This window comes from Simochromis diagramma, unplaced genomic scaffold (genome assembly GCF_900408965.1).
Source record: "Simochromis diagramma unplaced genomic scaffold, fSimDia1.1 OVJJ01000361.1, whole genome shotgun sequence".
NCBI lineage: Eukaryota > Metazoa > Chordata > Actinopteri > Cichliformes > Cichlidae > Simochromis > Simochromis diagramma.
Window position 1 is genome coordinate 17,225,644 of NW_024386860.1, and position 21,035 is coordinate 17,246,678.

The 21,035-nt window shown below is 41.7% G+C and overlaps 1 protein-coding gene across 1 annotated transcript in view; it reads right to left on the minus strand.

Annotated features, from left to right (window-relative positions):
• The window catches only part of LOC120732944 (gamma-aminobutyric acid type B receptor subunit 1-like), a 78,877-nt gene that overhangs the window by 4,640 nt on the left and 53,202 nt on the right, over positions 1-21,035 (minus strand). Inside the window, exons 11-16 of the mRNA XM_040030870.1 lie at positions 17,762-17,894; positions 12,145-12,261; positions 10,796-10,906; positions 6,630-6,723; positions 2,772-2,899; positions 492-620 (exon numbers count right to left, since the gene is read on the minus strand). Of these exons, the coding sequence (XP_039886804.1) occupies positions 492-620; positions 2,772-2,899; positions 6,630-6,723; positions 10,796-10,906; positions 12,145-12,261; positions 17,762-17,894 (712 nt within the window). The remainder of the gene's footprint in view (positions 1-491; positions 621-2,771; positions 2,900-6,629; positions 6,724-10,795; positions 10,907-12,144; positions 12,262-17,761; positions 17,895-21,035) is intronic.

A 21,035-nucleotide genomic window follows, 5' to 3' on the forward strand; every position in this document is an offset into this window, starting at 1 on the left:
GAAATTGTGATTTCCTGTTAATGAAATTTGAATTTCTGTAAGCGGCACTCTTCCTTCTGTCTGCAGCATGTGCACCGCGCGGCTCTTCTTCTGTTCATAACAACCCAAAAAACCCACGGCACTGCCAGACGTGTAAAACGTCTCACTTTGTTTGTTGCGGAACATTTTTTTTCCTACTCCAAATGTTTACGGCAGCTACAAATGTAAAAGCTCCCAGCAAGAAATTTCGCAGATTATTACCTTAATGTCGAAACGGTAAGACAGATATGATTTGAGCCGGTCCAATGTTGCGTTACACTCAAACATCAAAGCGTGTTTATGCAGCTGGGAAACAAAAAAGCTGTCAGAGTGAATAATGTGATCGCGACTGTCGTGCGCTACAGGCTGCAGCTCATTCCTAAAGATGCTGAATTTGAAATGTTTGACCTTCAGTTTCACTTCACTATGAATGTCAGCGGATCTTAAAAGGTGTCAATCATGAGCAGGAGCACCTTGGGTACAAAGAGCACCACCAGTGTGATGTAGGCAGAGAAGACGATAGCTAGAGAGGCAAAGGCAAAGGAGGCGTCCTGCTGTGAAGACAGGATCATAGTCACCGGAGCTGTGATCAGGCACAACACCTGCAAGAAGACAGAGAGAGAGAAAGAAGTAAGAACAAAGGGGAGAGCGAGATTAAATGTAAAAAGAAAGAAGGGAGGTAGGGTTGGAGGACAGGAGGTGGAGAATAAAGCAGAGTTGGAGAGCGACAGGATGAGAGGGGAGGAAAATCACATCCGTAAAAGCATCAGGCATCTGTTTATCATTCCGGGGAGGGCTCCCATGTGAAAACAGCATTAAAAAGTCATGACTGAAGTGGCAACAGCGTGCTGACAATCTCCACATTGTCATCTCATCAGGGCCTGGAGCTCACAACTTAGCAAAGAGGAAGGAGGTCCCCTCGCAGACGCCATTAACTATTGACATCGTCATAAAACTGGAATGTGAATATTATAAGATAAAATAGCAACATTAGACGTGACTCACATTGTGGAGCCATGGGACGAAATGGTCACGCAAAGCTGCATTTAATGACATCATAAACAACCATAAATGATGGATGGATGATAAATCTTCTCCTCGATAAATGAGGCGAGATCTGTCCATTTATTAATTATATATCCACAGAGTATAAGATGATAAATGTGCAGCTGCTCATTAGGGAGCTTTCTTATTCATATATTAATGGGGATTCGGGCCAGTGCAGGAAAATGTCAGTTAAAAACAGCAACCTAAAAAAAAACGTTTGCCTTCTCTTGATCAAAACAGGAAAAAAAAAACCTCTGCTGGCAGTTAAAGCAACAGAAACAACTTTTATTTTTTCTCCTGCAGACATTTTACATCAATTCCAAAGTTAGTCTGTGTCAAGAGTGTCAGGAAATGGCAGCAAGAATTTGTCTAAAGTGGCTACGGTGAACATAATGGCTGCTATTCCAGTGTGAAGTGCATCCTAGGTGCCTGCGTTTAAGATGATTCACTTGCTATTAACAGCCGCTGAAAAATGTTTATGACTGACGGCTGCTTTTACTGCCATTCTTTAGTGCCCAAATGGGTGCATTTTTAAACCTATTGCTGCCATGGGACGGGATAACTCCATACTGTGCATGTGGTCTCAGAGATACACTTTGCATTACCCGCACTGTGCAACACGCAGTACTTGCCCAGCACTACTGCAGCACTCTGATAAGGTTGGCTTGCATCTGAGTGCTGCGCAGTAACAGTCTGCTTTGTATTCTTTTGATTTCATTTAACATTTACTTCACCGTGAAATGTCTTTGAGTTTGCACTTTGCAAACAAGACTTGAAATAAGAGTATCATAGCAGCGCAGGTACGATGAGGCAGCACCTGGAGCTGGCAGCAGAATGATTTGGATAGAAATGCAATAGGGGCTCTGAATTTAAGAGAAAAACATACATATATACACATATATATAAATCCCAGATCAAGATGAATATTAACTTCCTTGTTGGATCTAAATTGACTCTAAAATTTGAATTAAAGATTTACTCCCAACTGTAGGTGCACACAAAGCATTGTAGTCATGTATGGGCAACTAATACAAGCCTAATATGGACCAATCGTGCTCATTTTCAGTGCCGTATTCTTATTCCAGGACCATTCATAAAAATCCTTATTTATCTTATGTCATCCCTCGGTTCTTCCTCTGTCTGGAACAAGCCCGTCTACCTCCCCTGCCTCCCTGTAAGTCAGCGGCCCCTTCTCGCTTGTTTTTTTGCAGAAGCTAGCGTAATATAATTGTGATCTTGTGTATGCTGTCACTGCTTTGAATAATATTAGCTTTCACGCCACAGTACAAGCACATCCTGCATGCTAAAGAGTGATGCCTGCAGTTTACTTAAGGGATGTACGTATCGCTGATCACAAGTTATGCCGAGTTCCTTTAAATTACCTGTGACATTAACTTTTATAAACGACCAGAACCTGTAACGTATTGCCTCTCGAGAGCTGGCCAAGCTACCTGGCTGAACGAGCAGGAAAGTAACTTCTGGAAGGCAAAAAAAAATCTCAGCTCCAAAGTAATCATGGACCACTGGCATTGATTAACTCCCCGCTGATATACTGCGGGCATTTTGTGCTACGGAGTAATAAAAACCATACTTATTGCCACTTTGTTATTCCATATCCTACAAAAGCAAGACAGCTGTAAAAAATTTAAACCGCCGCACCCAGAAATGGGCTTAGGCATGATGGAGCTGTTTCTTTACGGACTCACAGCAACGTTGTAAATAGCCATCCCCACGGCCCGATGGTCATTGATTTTTTCTGTGGAGACAGACTTGGTCTCGTATGCCAGAAAAATGCCCAGCAGCAGCAGCAGACCCTTGTAGCCGTAAACCACACCTAAAGGAAAAGAGAGGAAGAGAGAGAACGGTGAGGCGATGGAGGTGAGTACAGATCAGCAGCCGCGTTATGCAACGCAGGCAGTTGTTTAAAGTGCAAATATTTATATAATATATAAAAAATTAATATTAAATATGATGCTGATTTCCATTTTTATGTTAAGACTCAGCAGTTTTTCCTGAATCACACACACCCAAAAATTATTTATATTCATACTGCCTGCTATGCAGCTCTTCAGCTGAAGAGCTGTAACAAGCAGTTTTAGCTCCTCCCTAAAAGCCCAATTGCTACTCATTGGCTAGCTTCTGGAAGCCAGCAGAGGAGCAGCAGTTAGAGATAAAAAAAAAAGTATTATCATTACAGAGAACATAATGCAGGCTTTAGGTGTTAATCAGGGTGTGATGGTGTTGCTATACAGCTTAAAATACTAGCCATCACCAAATGACTCTTTAGTGTCTCCCTGCTCTCTGGGATATGTGCATGCTGGAGTGCATTAAATAAATGCAACACTATGAGGGACAGTTAGGGCCAACAGTAGGACTGCTGGGATGTCATGGGGGCTATAAGTTTGGTCATTAGCTTCTGAGAGTCAATCTTCATTTCGGTTCGAGTGTACGATTCTCCTGGTGAACATAATCTCACGCGTGTTCGTTCGGTCACGCACTCAATAAATAAACGACTACATGACTGTAGAAACCTAAACAGATGAACACATTCATATTATGAACAAAATCACAGACTATCTGCAAACATGTGAAACATGACAGCTCGGGACCATCAGCGTAACTTTGTGCTGAACATTGGGGGGGGGGGTCAAGATCTCCGTCTAAATAAATAAATAAATCTGGTAAAATTCCCAGATGATTAAACATGCAACTATTTTGCTGGTACTACTTGAAAAGAGTAAAGAACATCAACAGCCTATTTATGAAAGATAATTCATAATTTTATTGGGGTGGGGGGAGGGATATTGGTTGGGTCTGATTATTGGGGGTGTCATAACCCCCCTAACCCCCCTGGGAATTGCGGCCCTGCTTGGGACACTTCCCTTCTCCATAAATGAAATACTTTGGAACAATAGCAGGCTACCTGAAAGTGTCACGCACACGCTGTCAGGACAGTCTGATGCTGAATTATAGTTATAGCCCTGTAAAGTGTCACATATACACTGTGTTCCCTCTAAATTCTGAGATATTGGAAGCAAAACTCCTCATTTCCAAAAGACCAATTTCACATCAAAATGCCCTGAAATTGTGTAAGCGACACAGCGAGATAGTCTGTTATCAAGTGAAACTGGTGGAAAAATGGAAGTTTCTCTGTGTCATTTGCAGCTTTTCAGACTCAGATGGTGTTTGGAAATGGATTCTTTATTATTAGGCGATTCTTAAGTTTGCAAGTTTGCAGCTGCTGTTCTTCTTATTTATTTTCATTTTGTGTTGTTTACCTATTTATGTCTTTTATTTATTCATTTACTGAAAGTCTGAAATGAATCACTTTTTACAGGCCGTTACCATAAACCAACAAGTTTTGTCCCTTTGCCAGTGCTGTAGGCACAAACGTAAAGAATAACCTTTACCCGGTAGTAACTACGGAGAAAATAATGAAAGCTATTAAAATATGAACCAAATGAAAACTAATGAATAAAATGTTTAAAACAAAATCATTTGGAGTTTTCATGATTAATGCAATACAAATTTGTCCACCTAACATTAACACACGTGTGTAAAGGTAAAACATCCTCAAACCTTAGTCGTGTTTTTTTAGGCCAAGAACACTGTCAGCAAAGAGTTTTGGCTTTTGAAGCCACAAAGACTATTTTGTATATATTTCTCAAAGTGGATGCTAAGGAGATGCTGAAATGTGACAGGTAGAGAAAGAAAGAGCACATGCCGTGGAACGTCTCCAGGATGCTGAGGTGGGAGGAGAAACTGGGGTGTTGTTGACGGGCTTGATTCGGATCAGCAGCAACATAAGAGACAGAAGGCCTTTAGGCTGTTGTAATTTTTGTCCTTGGATTGCTATTATGTCATTAAATTTTAATATTGTTTCAGGCGAGAGAGTAGCCACTTAAATCCTGAATATTTGGCCAGTTTATCCAAATAATGTCTGAAATCTGGTCCGTCTATTTTGGAGACAAAGATCCACCCGCCGGGTAAGCTCGATCAGTGTCCATCACAGTCCCTGAGCTTGGCACACCCTTTAGGTCTTTACTGCTGACGTGATAAGTTGTAGTTGTGGATTTGGTTTCCCTGAATGTTTTTGCTTTTGCTTGTATGCCATTAGATACCACTGCAGGATACCGTCATAGTGACACGACTGCTTCCATTAATTTTAAAGTGAGCTCTCCATGAATTGTATATGTTACAGCAAATTTACTAGTAACAGGAAGCATCACATATCCTGTAAAAACAGCCGCGTAATGCCTCTGGAGGCAAATCTGCGACCCTGATATCTCAGATTTAGCTTTTGCAAGCAAGGTTGTGTTGCATTGTGGGAGCTACAAGAGCCGTTTTTGACCTTTTCTACCACAGTAAGATCTTTCTTTTTTAGCTATGCAAGCTAGCTTGAGGTACAAGGGTAGCCTCTTCTTGGTCAATCACATTTTGAATGACTGAATAATTCTACTCCAATTTGGATGAATTTAATGGAATTTGGTATAATCATGAAGGCTGGGCGAATAAACTGAATGTCTTTGGTTTTCCTGCCTCCTGGTCTCTAGACCTGTGTGACTGAGACCTAAAATCATGAAACAAAAAAGTCCCAGACAAGCCTTAAACTTCATACTGCTGTATGAAAGTCATGGGTTTTCTTATGAGGACTTTAAACGATTAGTTGGGCTTTCTCACCTGGTAAAATTGTATCATGACATGTGTACGGTTTATGGTGGAAAGTGACACTAGTGTGTGTTAAAATGTGACAACAGTGTGAGAGTGAGACAGCTTTGGGCTCTCTGGGGATGTCAACATATGAAGAGACTTGCAGAAGTCAATCAATCACCAGCTACACATCGATAAAGGCCTTTAGTCCCCCGGTCTTATTTTAGTTTGTGTCTCAAATACATTTTATGTATATTTAATGCAAAATAACTGAGATATTTATGGATGTTTTACAAATTTTGGGCTCATGCTGACTTAACACCAAGTGCTGGTGATAAATTCAATGTGGCCTTTGAGGAGTAAAAACACTGCACAGGTGTAAAGTCAAAAATGTTGATACAATAGATACTGAAGAGAAAAATATGCTGGACACAAAGAAATCCAGTCAGAGTCGGAGAGAAAAGAGAATCGGTGACTGAGTAAAATTCAACACTTATTCAGACTGTCCATTGTTTCTTTACACCGCCTGATATTAAAGCACCATCTTTTCTTCCCAGAGAAGGGAAATGCTATGGGGCAATGGCCCAGTTTGTGACCCACATTATTTGAATTTCAGCACCATTATACTTTCATAAGAGCTGCCACACTAAGAAAGATAGCAGCAAGACAGACAGAGAGAGGGACTGCGTGGGCCGACAAAAAGCAAAGAGGGAGTAAAGCAGGAGAGAAAAGAGGACTCAAATGTAAGGGGCGGCGGGGGCTGAGGGATACGAGGGCTGTGATATGAGACCTGTTAAATTCTGAGTGAGCGGCAGTGACGTGTGTGCGCATATGTCCGCGTGTCACAAAGATACTCAAAACCAGAGGAGGGTGAAGCAGAATAGGGAGACAGATTGTTAAGTGAGGACAGATACCGAGCCACGTGTTCATCTTCTTTGAGCTGCAGTGCTCCAGCAGGGGCTGAATCAGGACATCCAAATCTTCTTTAGGAGCCTCCTTAGTGAACTTCTACTCACACGGCAGACAATGGAAAAGGAAAGAGGGATGGAAGGATGAGAGTGAGAAAGGGAAAGGGAGCGAGAAGACAGAGAGGGGGAGATAATAAGAAACTATGAAACAGTAGCATGGGCAAAATTGCACAGTAAGTATAAGCCTCGGCGACCGATCCCCTCGGGTAAATAGGGCCTTCCCGACAGGCAGATATAGATCACTGAATTAAAAGGATATCAGACATCCAATAAATATGAAATATGAGCATTTTAAAAGTCCATCAAATGTAAGATTTGACTGTAATTACATCCACTGTGGTGCAGGTTTGTAAATCGCTTGCTCCCGACTGAGGACGAAAGTGCTTAATGAGTATGTTTGCGTGCATTTGAGTATCCTGGTGTTCTCATCTTAATCCGATTTGGACTGTATTCAGGACATAAAATTTAAATGGAAGACTGTCCGAAGACACAATAATAACATCTGTGTCTCGATTCCTGAACACTGACATTCATTTTCTACTAAATGAGGCTAAAGAGATAAAGTCAGTTTGCTTTTGCTGTGTGGGTCACCACCCTGTCTCAGCACAAACACCATTCCTAATCTGCAAGACACGGACTGCATATGAAAGATGAATTTAGAGATCATGATCGCTGATTTGTGAACTCTGCATTTTAATGCCTCACAGTTGGTGCTTTCCCCTTTGCCATGTTTATCAGAGCAGCCAGGAGTGACCATGCTGGATGCCATTAAAATAAAAAAAAATATTCAAATGGCGCCAACACTAAAAACATGTCTGTGACTCTATTATTAGCTGAGTTGAAGACACCGGCTAGTAGCATCTCCTATTACTCAAAATGTCCATCATATGTCCGCATGTCTTAGTAATCTTTAATAATAAGAATCTACTGGGCTCATTTTGCGTGCTGCTTGGAGCTAGTCTCAAGCGACAGTTTGAGGGACTGCTTTCCCATTTTTGGCATCACTATCTTGGCTTTGCTTTTTGGCTACAGAAGCTGCTGCTTGGTGCAACACCCACAAACAATGGCAATAAGAACAAAAGGCAAAATGTGGAGGGAAGGACGCTGCCACCTTGCACTAATGACTTAATTTGCAACCAGAGTTTGCACAGCTGTAACCGTGGGTGGAGACAAGGTATCAAGGACAATGTATTATTATGCATGTAGGTGCAGAAGACAAACAGCTTGAAGCTAATAACATTTGTCTAGAAAACAGTTAGCATGAAGCTAGCGCTTTGACAATGAAGGACATTCCAGAAGCCGGTTGGGCTACTGTGCTGACTTTTGGGCATCTCCAATGCAAAAAGATGGTAACTATTTCAGTTATATTTTGGCTTTACTTTTGTACTTTGGGATGAGAGCTGGTGAGCTGTCCATTTGTATATGCACTCTATGGCAACACTACAAAAACCCACTGTAACTCGTGTCAAAGGTTCCCTGTGGTGAGGACACAAATGAGGACTAACATGAGAGTTTAGGGCTTTGCGCAGGTTTTAGACAGAACGTTCTGTCTCTGTTTGTCTGGATGCGAGCTATTCCTGCTGCTCCGGCTCGTCTTGGTCACTTCCGTTTTTTCCTACACAGACAAAATCATCTCTTACTCAGTTTCAACATCCCTGCTCTCATCCACTCCAATCTCCTCCCTTCATCTGTGGCTCTGCTCTGTGATGTTTCAGCTCATTGGAGTCTAACCAAAATAACTTTAATTTGCATGCTCACGTTTCCGCAATAAATTTTGGTCTTATCTTCCAAATGATCTCTTCCTCTTGAAATGCAGATCATTTCGCGGAGTAGAAAGTGTGAAGTGGTAAAAAGAAGCAGAGGAGAGCACTTGCAATTTTCCCATCATTGCAGTGGTTTCAAATCAGAATTTTCATGTTAGCAGTGATTTACCTGCGTGCGTTTTCGTTTTATGAAAGGGGTGACTCACAGTGACAAACACACACTGCAGTTTCTCTGTTTTACAGCATATTTTGCCCCAGTGTTTTTACTCGCCGCAGCTCTCAAAGCATTGTTTTCAGCTGCAGCAGGCAGCCGTTTTTAGCAGGAAAGCTGCAAAAGCCCACTGTGCACAGTTAGTAACTAGCTAGTGAATACAGTAGCTCATTTAGCAGCCAAAGAGCCAGATATTTCTCTCAGAGGTCAGTAGAGAATAAAAAGAGACCTAAAAGAAATTCAATTGGTTACCAGAAAGCTTGTTATGCCACTATTCAGTTTGGAAATAAAGTAAAACTTGAATATAGATTTTTTAAAAATTGCCAGTTATTGGATTTTCATTTTAATAGATTTCAAATCAAAGCAAACAGCCAAACTGTCCTTCAACTAATATCTCTTCAAGCTGGTGTGGATAAGCAAGTATCACATCATCCATTATCAATGTGTTCTGAGCTCAAAGTGAGTTCAGCAATGTTTCATTTTTCCCCTCTGTGACACATCAAAATGGCTCATTATGATATCAAAAAACACAAAACATAGAAGCATTAACTGAATTTGGACACTAAGGGGATAAAAAGCAGCAAAGGAATATGTAGCAATCTCTTTATGCTGGAGGTTTTCCAGCGTTCCCTCTCTATGTTGAACTTTAACTTTGGTCAGCTACATATTTTAAGGAATATCCCTCAGCTTTTAGCTGCTAACTTCAACACAGACTGACTGACTGCTGTGTAGTGCTCAGCAGGTAACACAGAGCACCTTAATGGGAGGATTTTCTTCTCTGGAAATTATTGTCTGTGTTATTATTGAAAAGAATTGAAAAGAAGTTTAAAAGGTAGATTGAAACGGTTAAAAAAGTAAAGATGGGTATTCGGTTACCCCGCAGTCTTACAAATGACCAGCAGGGGGAGCCTCCCGTGGTTTCGATAAGAAGTCAGCGTGTGCAGAAATTTGTGGAAATACGACCTTTCTGCCATGTTGGTTACATTTACGTTTGTTTATACATTAATAAAAACTTTCCTGCTGAGCTTATGGTCAAGTTTTGTTTCATAAAAAATTGTAAATTCATTAAGAGTCAAATAAATACAAACTTTGGTTGCTTTAGAGAAAGCTGCTATGTGAGAGTGCAGTGTTTCTAAGTCAGAGTCATAACGCTCATGTCAAGGATTCAAAATAACTACTGTATGATGTTACAGGCACCACATCTATTTCTCTGTATACTCTGTAGTGAAAAAATACTCCATATCCCTTCACTACAGGGAAAAAATGATTTTTTTTCCTAAACTGTAAGAGCTGAAAATGAGCAAGCCTGAAGATTCAAACAGACAGAACCATTTTTTAAAATATACTAATGGTGTGTTTAAAGTACTATTACAATTTAATGGAAGCCGTTGGTATGAAGAAACAAAGCATGATGGGTGACCCAATCACAAGCGCACAGTTATGATTCTTACAACACTTGAACAGCGGCTTAGCATCAATCGCACCGGCCCGCGTGGCCATTTTCTAAAGTTATTGTTCATAATGTGAACGTAGTACAAGACCACAGCAACGGCAGCAATACTTTACTTTGTAGTAAGTGTATGCAAAACAGCAAAACGGCATGCTGCTCATCATTTAGAGTATGAAGAATAAAATGGGTCCGAGTTTTTAGTCCTTCTTGAATAAAGGTGGTTAAAACATACGATCCTACAGAGAGGCAGGGATAAACTTGCTCACAATAGAGATGCCGCAGGGTAACCTGTGCTTTTAACAGACATCAAGCACAGATCAACATATAACGGCTACATTTGGCTGCTCCCTTATTCAGCAGGTAGCTGAGCCGGTTTGATTTGACAGGTTTTTACACCGGATGCCCTCCCTGGTGTAACTCCCAAAGGATTTGCGTCTCCTCCCAGAATAAATATATAAAAGTCCTAAATATCAGTGTTCCAGTGCTACTGCTCATCTGCGCTTAAACATGATATTTATCCCTGGTTCAAACTGTGCTCTTTGAGTCAAGATGAATCCAAATGAAAGAACAATTCTTCAGTCGCGACCGAGCGTCTCATTACTGCGTTTCTGACTGATGGCTGTGGCTGCACAGTCTGTGCAAACGGGCGGTGACACACAAATGATCTCATCTGTCTCTAGTACTCTACCTCCTTAGTAATGTGCAGAGGATCCACAATCTGCCAGATCATGAGTGACAGGAAGTCGATAGCCAGCAGCACCCCGACCGTTGCGTAGAGTTTCCACGGCTCCAAGTGTTGCTGTGTGAGTCGGAGACAGAGACACACAAACAGAAACACAAGAGTCATCACTATCCAAGGGCATCACGAGCTGGTCCGCAAACAAAGACAAACTACCAGGACAAATAATGCGACAGGCGTCCTTGTGATTTCTGGATGACTGGGCACGAATTGTCTCTCCGAATGTGTCTTGACAGAGTGTGTGTTTTCAGAAGCAGCAGGAGTTTGTGTGCGGCTACAGAGCCCGTATTTGCACCTGGAATCATCGTTTATACAAACTGAGATGACACTGCTTTCGTGTGGAAGCGAGCGCTATCAATTCTATTATTCTTTACTTGAGCTATAATGGAAGCAATAAAGCCGTAACCGAAAAACAAGCAACAAAAATGAGCTTTCCCACTTTGCTCCCCCCTCTCTCCAGCTTTTTTTTTTTAACTTCAGCCATGCTGGCTCACGCACAGCACCTCCAACATTGTAACAGCCATTCAAGCGTGGAACAACCAAAACTGAAGAATAAAATAAAGAAGAAAACACATTACACAGTCCTGGGCCGCCTCTTCACTTGAGTTGCATGAAAAATGACTTGAAAAGCGCCCATTGTCCCCTCCATTTGTGAAAGTTTCTTTAAATACTCTCACTGAGCTCTCTGGCAAATTGCCCTTCTGTGGACAGGAAGAGAACTGAAAGTCAACCTGATTCGTTCTGCTTTGGCTCAAATAATAAAGCCCCGAAGGCTGGATTTCTGCATTGAACTTTAATACTCATCCATATTCATAAATATTCCATAAATGGCTTAATCTCTTATTCTTCTGATTAGGTCTTAGAAATTCCCACAACACATCACAGACTGGCAATATCTTACTGGCTGCAGGATACACTATCTTTAAAGAGGGTAAAAACTAACACAAACACAGAACTAGATACAAACTCTGCTCCAGCATGCAAACAAATGTGATGACGAGGGAATCGGGAGCTCAGACTCTTTCGTCTCCATGTGTGCTTTACGTGTACAGTATCTGTATCAGTGTGTGTCCAACCCTTATCCGTGCTCTCTGCTAGTGGATGATGCAACGCTCGCCCCTCAGAAGCTTATGTTACTACGAAGGCTGCACAGTTTTTTTAAAGAACTTTTTTATCAGCCGGTGCCACACACGCCGCGTGGCCTGTGCCCGCCATCCCATCCTTTCTCTGCTCTCCGGAGATGCCCGAGAGGCTAATCCCAACCGCCCTCGATTCCTCTCCGCCTCCATCCTGCTCACCTTCTTCTTCTCCTTCTTCTCGTCCTTCTTGGTGAAGAGGGTGTGGACCCACCAGATCTTGGTGAACATGCTGCCGTACGCCAGGCTAAAGCCGAGGCCGAGGAGCCACAGGCGGAACTGCAGGAGAGCAGAGAGGAGCAAAAGTGGAGTAGAGAAGGAGGAATGAGAGGATTAGGCTCGAGGAGAGGATTTTCATTTTAAAATACCTTTATTCAAGGATACGGCAAAGTTTGGACATGTTTACTCATTCACAGGTTTTTCATTACTTTTAGATTTTATACACTTTAAGAAAAAAGCTATTGAGCAGCACATTTGAATTATATCACAAGTTAAAAAGAAAAAACTTCAAAGAGATTCTTTGAAGCAGCCAATTTTTAGTGTAATCTTTGCACTCTTCACTCTCTTAACTAGCTTAATGAATGTTTCCAAACAGAAGTTTTCATACATAGACCACTTATTGACTGCTCTTCCTTCACTCTGCGCTTCAGTTCATCCCATCTCAGCTGGGTTTAGGTCGGTAATGGTGGAGGTCACAGGATCTGATGCCGCTTGAGATAATCACCTCAGAATTATAATCAAACTAGTCCTTTTTCACATAGTACTTAAAGGAAATAGTCCCACTTACTTTTAGAGCGTTATTTTATTTATATTTGTCTATTTTAGTTATTGACGCTGACGCAACCGAGTATCACGCAGATTTTGTACTCGGGAAAGCTTAAGGACTAATATGGCTAATGTCAGATCCAGATGCATCCATAATGTATGAAAACAGCTCAAACAGCCCTCACTGAGCCTACAGTTGCTGTTTTTGTTCATTGTTCTGCTTTCAGAGTAATGATGCTTCCATCCAGCTCAAACCAGAGAGGTCAGTGTGCCTCTGCAGGGTGCTGCGGTAGCCACGCTGCCTTTAATTGTGAATGAATCTCCAGCAGTGTTGAGAGGAAAGCCCCCTACACCAGCAGTCTCCAACCTTTTTTGCGCCACAGACCGGTTTATGCCCGACAATATTTTCACGGACCGGCCTTTAAGGTGTCGCGGATAAATACAACAAAATAAAACTAGTACCGGTACCGAAAAAAAGAAGATTTATTCATAACACACGTGAAAAGACCCAGGAAAACAGAGTAAACGATAAAAATGATAACAAAATAACGCTGAAAACCGATAAAAACCCTGAAAAGCATACATTTCACACCTGAGCCTCAACTCTCGCGGCCCGGTACCAAAGACTGACGAACCGGTACCGGTCCGAGGCCCGGGGGTTGGGGACCGCTGATTAAGAGGACCCGAGGGAAGCTCGGAAAGCTAAGCAGAAGTTATTTGGAGAGGAGAGTGACTGCCGTTGGTTGAAAAGAGAGGTAAAAAAACTTCAGTGGTGTGGAAACATTATGGGTTCGCGGAGTCAGACGTGGATCAAGTAGACAGTGTGTAAACTTTGCAACAGTGTCGTAGCTGCACCACAGAGCAACACTGCAAAGTTCACTAAACATAGATGTTTACATTTTTCATTTATTTTTTATATTGCAAACATTTGCACTGTTATCAGTATTTGCACACTATTTTATATTATTTTTTGACAATCTTTAAAGTCATTATTCAACACATTGTTATTGTTAAATAAATATCGTCAAATAATCGAGATCTCAATTTCAGTGAAAATAATCCTGATTATCATTTTTGCCATAATCGAGCAGCCCTATCTCGAGCATAGCATAGAGCAGCTTAAACACTATGGCCAGTATTAAACTTACCAACTAGAACCACAGAAGAATCCCAGTCCTGTTGGAAAAATGTGAAATAGTTGCAACTTTGTGTTCAAGTACACAAACATATAAACCAGATTGCTGTTGCAGTCTATCAGTTTTCTTCCTGTTAAAGGGAGGTTTTTTCTTCCCACTGTCACCAAGTGCTAGCTTGATTGTAGGGTATTTATTTTACAATATAAAGCACCTCGAGACGACTACTGTTGAGATCTTTTGCTTATATAAATAAAACTGGATTGAATTAAGGCACTAAATAATATGATGACAAATTTTCTGTATTTGCATCTTTCATATATGGAGATCGGTGCATTTGTGCTGCATGGGGACGTTTGAGTTAAGTGATGTTTGTTAAGAATTCCAACACGGCCTTTATTAAATAACAACGAAACAAACAAAATCTTTATCTTAATGGAAAGAAAATCCCATTAAAGCTGTATATGGCTCTGTGTTTTCATTCTTTAAAATCCAAGACATCCACAATAGGAGGAGAGGGACGAGTTAGCAAGAGGAGAGTAGCAGAGAGGGTGAGATGAACAAAAGAAAAAAGGAGAATGGGGGTAGACAGACACACTGATAGATATATAAGGGGAGAGTGGGAGAGTAAAGTATGGGGCGCAAAAAAGATAGATGACAAGGTGAGATGCAGAGAGCGGGCAATAGTAGGGGAGAGATAATATGAATCCCAAGAGATGGCGAGATTGCAGGAACAGAAAAAAGGAGAAGAAGGTCAGAGGCAGAGTGCAAGAGAGAGGCAGAACAAAGCATGAGAGGGAATAACTGGACAGGGACAAAGAGCAGAGAAGCGACAGAAATGGAAATCTCCGCCTGCGACACAAAGGCTCGACATGGGTGACAGAGACATACTCCCACTCCTCATTAGCGCTGGGATCCCATCGTCTGTGCCATCCCGACACCCAGAAAGTCGTGGCCGCAACAACAAATGCCAAAATCATTTCAAACGCTTAATGAATTTTGACAGTGTTTAAACTTTGGTCGTCTTTCATGCGCTAAATAAGCACGATCAAAACCCTGAGCTGACTGTTGTCTGGCTTGCAGGTGTGCGCGTGCCACAGGCGACGAATATCACAGCTGTCCGTGCGTCATGACACCTAAACGTGGGCTTGCTTAAAGTAGACACACAATTTCACAGAAGGGTAGAGCTTTACTAAACCTGACAGCTGTATCTGAAAAGTGCAAAAACATAAGCAAATGTGTTAAACAGATGCATATAATTTGAGAGCTCATGCAGCTGGACCAGTCACTTCCAATTCATGTTTCAAGAAACTATGTAAAACTTTCCAAAGAGGATCCTGGAGGATCTGAGACTAAAACTATATCTGTGTAATGCACTTCACTGTGTGCACGCAGCAACATGACAGCTTTAATTAAATGCTGAAACAAGAGGGGGAAAAGCTATTTAAACCATGTGACACCCTATTTATAACCTGTGAAAGGTAATTCAACAAAAATAACACATGCACACCCAAAGAGCACTTTATTAGTCCACTTGCACTGTATAACAAAAACCGTCTTCTGGTCCTCAAAGACAGAGAAAATACCTGCAGGCCATTTAATTAGTTACACCTTGCTGGTAACAGGTTGGTTTCAATTCTTCATGGCATTGATTCAACAAGCGAGCCTGAAACGTTCCTCTGAGGTTTTGGACCATACTGACACGACAGCATCACACAGTTAAAGCAGATTTGTTGGCTGCACATCCATGATGTGAATCTCCTGTTCCACCACGTCACAAAGGTGCTCTATTGCACTGACTGGATCGATCTGGTGACCGCTTCCCCAGTAAGAAAATATTAGCACACCTTTACACCACCGACAGCCTGAACTGTTGATACGACACCGAATGGATCCATGCTTTCATGTTGTTTTTACCAAATTCTGAAACTACCTTCTCAGAGCAAGCGACGTTTTTCCACTATGAAGCTTGTACGCAAGATTAATGCAGATCTGTAATCACTCATCTGCTGCTAGTCTATTATTTAAATCACTTCCGCTTTCCCACGCTGTCAAACTCGGTGCTGACATCATTGCTCTAGTCCAATCATCTTCTTGCCGCCTTGTTCTCAGCCGCTGCTGTGCGTGCTTTAAATCTCAGAGCTCTTCTGTCAACCTCTCTTTCGTACTCCCTCAGAGACTCAGAAAAGCAGGACTCTCCACACTTCACCTCACACCTTTCTACAGAGGCACCACTGAAAACATCCTGACACAAGGTTTTACAGCTTGGTTTGGCAGCTGCAAGTCCTGCGAGAAGCGTTAACTTAATAGGATAGTTAAGACTGCCAGGAGGATTGCTGGTGTCCCTCTCTCATCACTGGAGGAGATCTACAAACAGTGCTGCATATGCAGAGCTATCTCCATCATCAGAGACCCCCACCACCCCTCTCATGGCCTGTTCTCCCTCCTGCCGTCTGGCAAGAGGTACAGGAGCATGAGCTGGAGAACCACCAGGATGCTGGAAGGGTTCTTTGCACAAGCCGTGAGACTGATAAATGGACTGTGCCCTGTTCTACTGGGATTCTGTTCTATTCGATGTGTTGTGCATCCACAGATGCTCTTCCACGTAACTTGATTGTAGCGATTCGAGTCTACGTTGCCTTCCTATCAGCTCCAAGGAGTCTGGCCATTCTCCTCTGACCTCTGGCATCATCAAGGCATTTTCACCCAGAGAACTGCTGCTCACTGAGTTTTCTCTTTTTCAGAACATTTTGTAAACCTTACAGACGTTATGTGGGAAAATCCCCGTAGATCAGCAGTTTGTGAAACACAGACCAGTCCATCTGGCACCAACAACTTTTCTGATGCTCAGTCTGAACTTCAGCAGGTCACCTTGGCTATGCACTGCTGCCACATGATTGGCTTATTAGATATTTGTCTTAATGAACAGTTAAACAGGTGTGCCAAATAAAGTGGCCGTGTCCTGACCCTACTAACCTACTAACTAGTTTTACATTGTTATCAACATACAGAATTAAAATATTCTAAAACCAACCAAGTAATTTTTATGCTAGCAGGGTGATGTGTTGGATTAACTATAGCATCCCAGCTGCATTTTGTTTTTATTGATTGTTTTTTATTCTGTCCATACGTTTATCACCTGTTCCTCTATCGATGTCTCTGACTGAAGGAGGTGAGACTCAGTTCATTTTGTGAGGAAGATGAGTGATTTTTTTCCCCCTTTTTAACGAGAACACACAGGGCCTGAAGAAAAAAACACTTCATGTTGGTTTCACTTTTCACTCCTCCCTGAGTACATCACCTGGAAAAGTATCACACATTAAAACAGAATTTCACTCACCAAAAATAGAGCACATTCTTGGAAGCTCTGTTATTAAAATTACACGCACGGCAACCCAAATTACTGGTCTGCTCTAAAAAGAAGCAACAATGCAAAGCACCCTCAAACGCTTCAATTCAGCAACTCCAGTGAGCTGAGAAGTGTAACAGCTTCTAGAGGAAACATCGAGCCGTCTGTCAAAGCACACGTGAACTTTAAGCCTTAATAAAAGGAACATTAAAAATATATATCCCCTGCACCCCTCACACATACAGTTATGAAGCTGTAAATTAACTAAAGAGTCCTGAGCTACTTTTGTGCACTTCTGATATAAAGTTGGGCATTTAAAGTCCATGAGGATTGTTTTACTTTTGGAGCCACTCGAGAAAGTTTTTGGCCTCATTTTTCAGTCCAATAATGTGTCTTGTTGATGCTTATCAAGTTCTCAGCTACTGGTATCACATCACTAGAAAAATATATTTGTAGCTACAATAACACGATTACTCCTCTACACTTCTGGCTCCTACTTGCCCTTCCCTCCCTGTGTCGTTTTCTTTGTTACCTGGCAGACGACGGGGAACTGAGACTTCTGGACGTGGTGACCATCAATCCCCAGCGGGAACACAGCAGCGAGCGCCATCATGCAGCCCACCGCTGTCATGTTGTTCAGGTAGGGCTGTGAGTTCTGGATGTACCTGAAATTGTAACAGATTCACACAGGAACACAAATAAAGAGAAAAAAAACACAATAAGAAAAAACATGTTTCAGCTTAAAGGTAGATTCAATGAATTTGTAAGCAGGCGGTAATTGTTTTGTTGCGAGCTCCAAGAAAGCTCATCTTTTTTTTGTAGGTTTTTTTAAATTAAAATGTTATCATCCTGATTTGCTTGTTTGGACGGTCTCCTGGCGTGTTCATCACACTGAGAAGGTCCAAATATAGAAACACTCTTCCTCCCCGGGCATCTCCTTTGATGTGTGATTGGCACTCATTAGTCTAATTAGTGCAGACAGAAGGCGACGTCCTATCTTCTGTGAGCAGTGCAAGAGGACAATTTTAGGTGAGGCATTTTTTCACCATACAGCCACAAAGAAAAAAAGGTTATTTGTTGTGTGCACGGCATTAGATGGATAAAATACAGGAAAAATCATTAGTCTGCTTTGTAGAGGTTTTTATCACAAACACACAAACACAAAAGGTCAGGGTTTTTTTCTTGCTGTATCTTCACAGGAAAGTTTGCCAAAGAGAGAATGACTCACTTCCTAGGGATCACAGATACCTGTAAAAATCTAACAGTTGAGTACTGTCTGATTTAGTTGAGGGGATTTAATTCAATAACCTTCTAAACAGAGTTTAACATTTGCCACAGTAGCAAACATTCCCCGTGGAGGCGCACTATTTACCTCTCTTTCATGAATTAAACACTTTTTATTGCCAGTGTGTGAACAGACTGTTCAGCTTAAAAACTCAGATCTTCCCTCCACAGCATGGCTTTTGTCCCGTCTTCCTCCCCTCGCCCCCAACCGGTCACGGCAGACGGCCGCCCATCTCTGAGCCTGGTTCCGCTGGATGTTTCTTCCTGTTAAAAGGGAGTTTTTCCTTCCCACTGTTGCCATGTGCTTGCTCAAAAGGGGTTGTTTGATTGATGGGGTTTTCTTTGTATTACTGTAGGGTCTTGTACCTTACAATATAAAGTGCATTAACCTCCTAAGACCCGAACTCTTTCATGACATGCATATTTAATTTCTCTTTGCTATTTCGGCTGATTGGGACCTGATGAATGTAAAAACAAAGAATTATCTTTTTACCAAATTTTGCGCTCCAAGGGCCCGACATCCACATATGAGCACATTCGTTTTAGATTTTGATAGTACAGTGGGAGTATAATGTCCTCGTAAGTGGATATCAGGCCCTTGTAGAGCAAAATTTAGTATTGTGGTCTAGACAACCCAGAATGTGATGTCTGCATGTGTAGACGCCAGGTCCTAGGAGGTTTCAGCCAACTGCTGTTGTGCTTTGGTGCTACAAAATAATTTAACTGAATTAAAAAGGTTCTCTTGGTCGCCTCCATAAGCCTGTGGACTGACTCGTTCTTCACTGGGGTTTCTATACATGTAATTTGATTATCAGAATTCCTATGGAAGCAGTACATGTGTACTTTGTAGTGCATCTGAGGCTGGATTTACCTCATTTTAAGACCTGATAAGGACCACATGACTTTTATTATGGCCTGGTATGAAAAACCTGGAGTACTTTCTTTTTACCATTTCTGCATTTGTTGGTTTCCCAGTTATACAACATACATGGCATCCAGTAGTCAATATAAAACAGTGGAGCCTAAGAGTAGGATAGTGTAATCGGTGCTAGCACACACACTGCATGTAAGCATAAGCTGCACCCAAATGCAGGCAACACTGCTGAATACGACTAATAACAATAGTTTTCTGGAAGCTGCACAGTGTCTTTAAGCTCTCCGTGGTCTACACCCTGCTTTGAAAAATCAGATGAAAGTTTTGCCTCTGCACTGCTGCTGCAGCAGTCATATTTAAAAACGATAGTGAGTGTGGGAGAAGAGACAGGAGCTAAATGGACAATCAAGAAGAAAAAACAGGCACAGTGATTTCTCTCTGTTCAAGACAATGTGTTTATTTAAATTCCTCCAGGGACCTTCTCAGCATCATAATGTTCCCAAGAAGAGATTTAGTTACAATTTAAGAGTTTTTAATATATTCTGCTCAGGCTGCCGATCTCCTGCAGCAGAGTGTGCACGTTTGACTCTTTTATCCCATTGACCTGTCCCTTGCACATCCCCGGGGGGCCGCACTGCTTATTTACAGCACAGCTCCACACTCATGTAGAGCGCATACAAACATACATTCACATGTACACTCTCTGACTCGCTAACGAATGCTAGAACATCTGAAGTAACCTTTCAGTCTGTTATATACCATTGACGTATGAGGTGCTGCCGGGGGTTATTCTCTGACATGAAGTGTTGCTTTCTCCTTTTATTATGCACAGCGTTGAACTGCTGCTTTGAATTATGATTGATTGAGGCCAGTGTTGGAAGAAAAACTGTCATTTTTTTCCCCTTCTGTGCTCGATTTTTATCTCTGCATGACTGCTCTCACACGATAACAGTATGTGATGTATGTGACACCAGGGAGCATAAATATATAGATCAGAAGCATTAGAGTGCTGCACAGCCTGCTGTCAGTCACCACAATTTGGTTTCTGTATCATGCGCTAATGCAAAATTACCCATTTAATGAGTCAGTATGACTTTGTCGTTTGCTTAAAAAAAGCCTGTGCCAACCAGAACTGGGCCAGAACTAATGAAACAAATATCCAGGGTTTCAGGATGCAAATCCCTTACAAGAAATGTTAACCACTAATCAAATATAAGTATTTTTCCTGTTGCCTGTAGTGCTGTGTTTCCCAGTATTGGAGATCGTGTAGAGATGTCTGCCTTCCGATGAATGTAATGGAATTAAATTGCATTTGCCTTGTGGTGCTCAGAGCAAGAAAACACTGAAAATCAGTAGCTTTTCAGTCTCTTTCCTGAAAGCAGAATCAGTTCGTTGGACGATGTTTGAAAGGTTCCAGAAAACACAATAATGACTTTACTTCAGGTGAAAACTGTAAACTACCAAGTACATGCCAACCTCACAGCAGTAAGTTATTGGAACATACACTATATATAAAAATGTGTGCAGCCACTGTGACACTGAGTCTGAGAATAAACTTTAATCTGACTGTATTTCAAAACCAAACATGACAACAGATGGATCTGACTGTGAGACCAAGGATGCAGGAAGCTCATTGGCTAATTCTCCT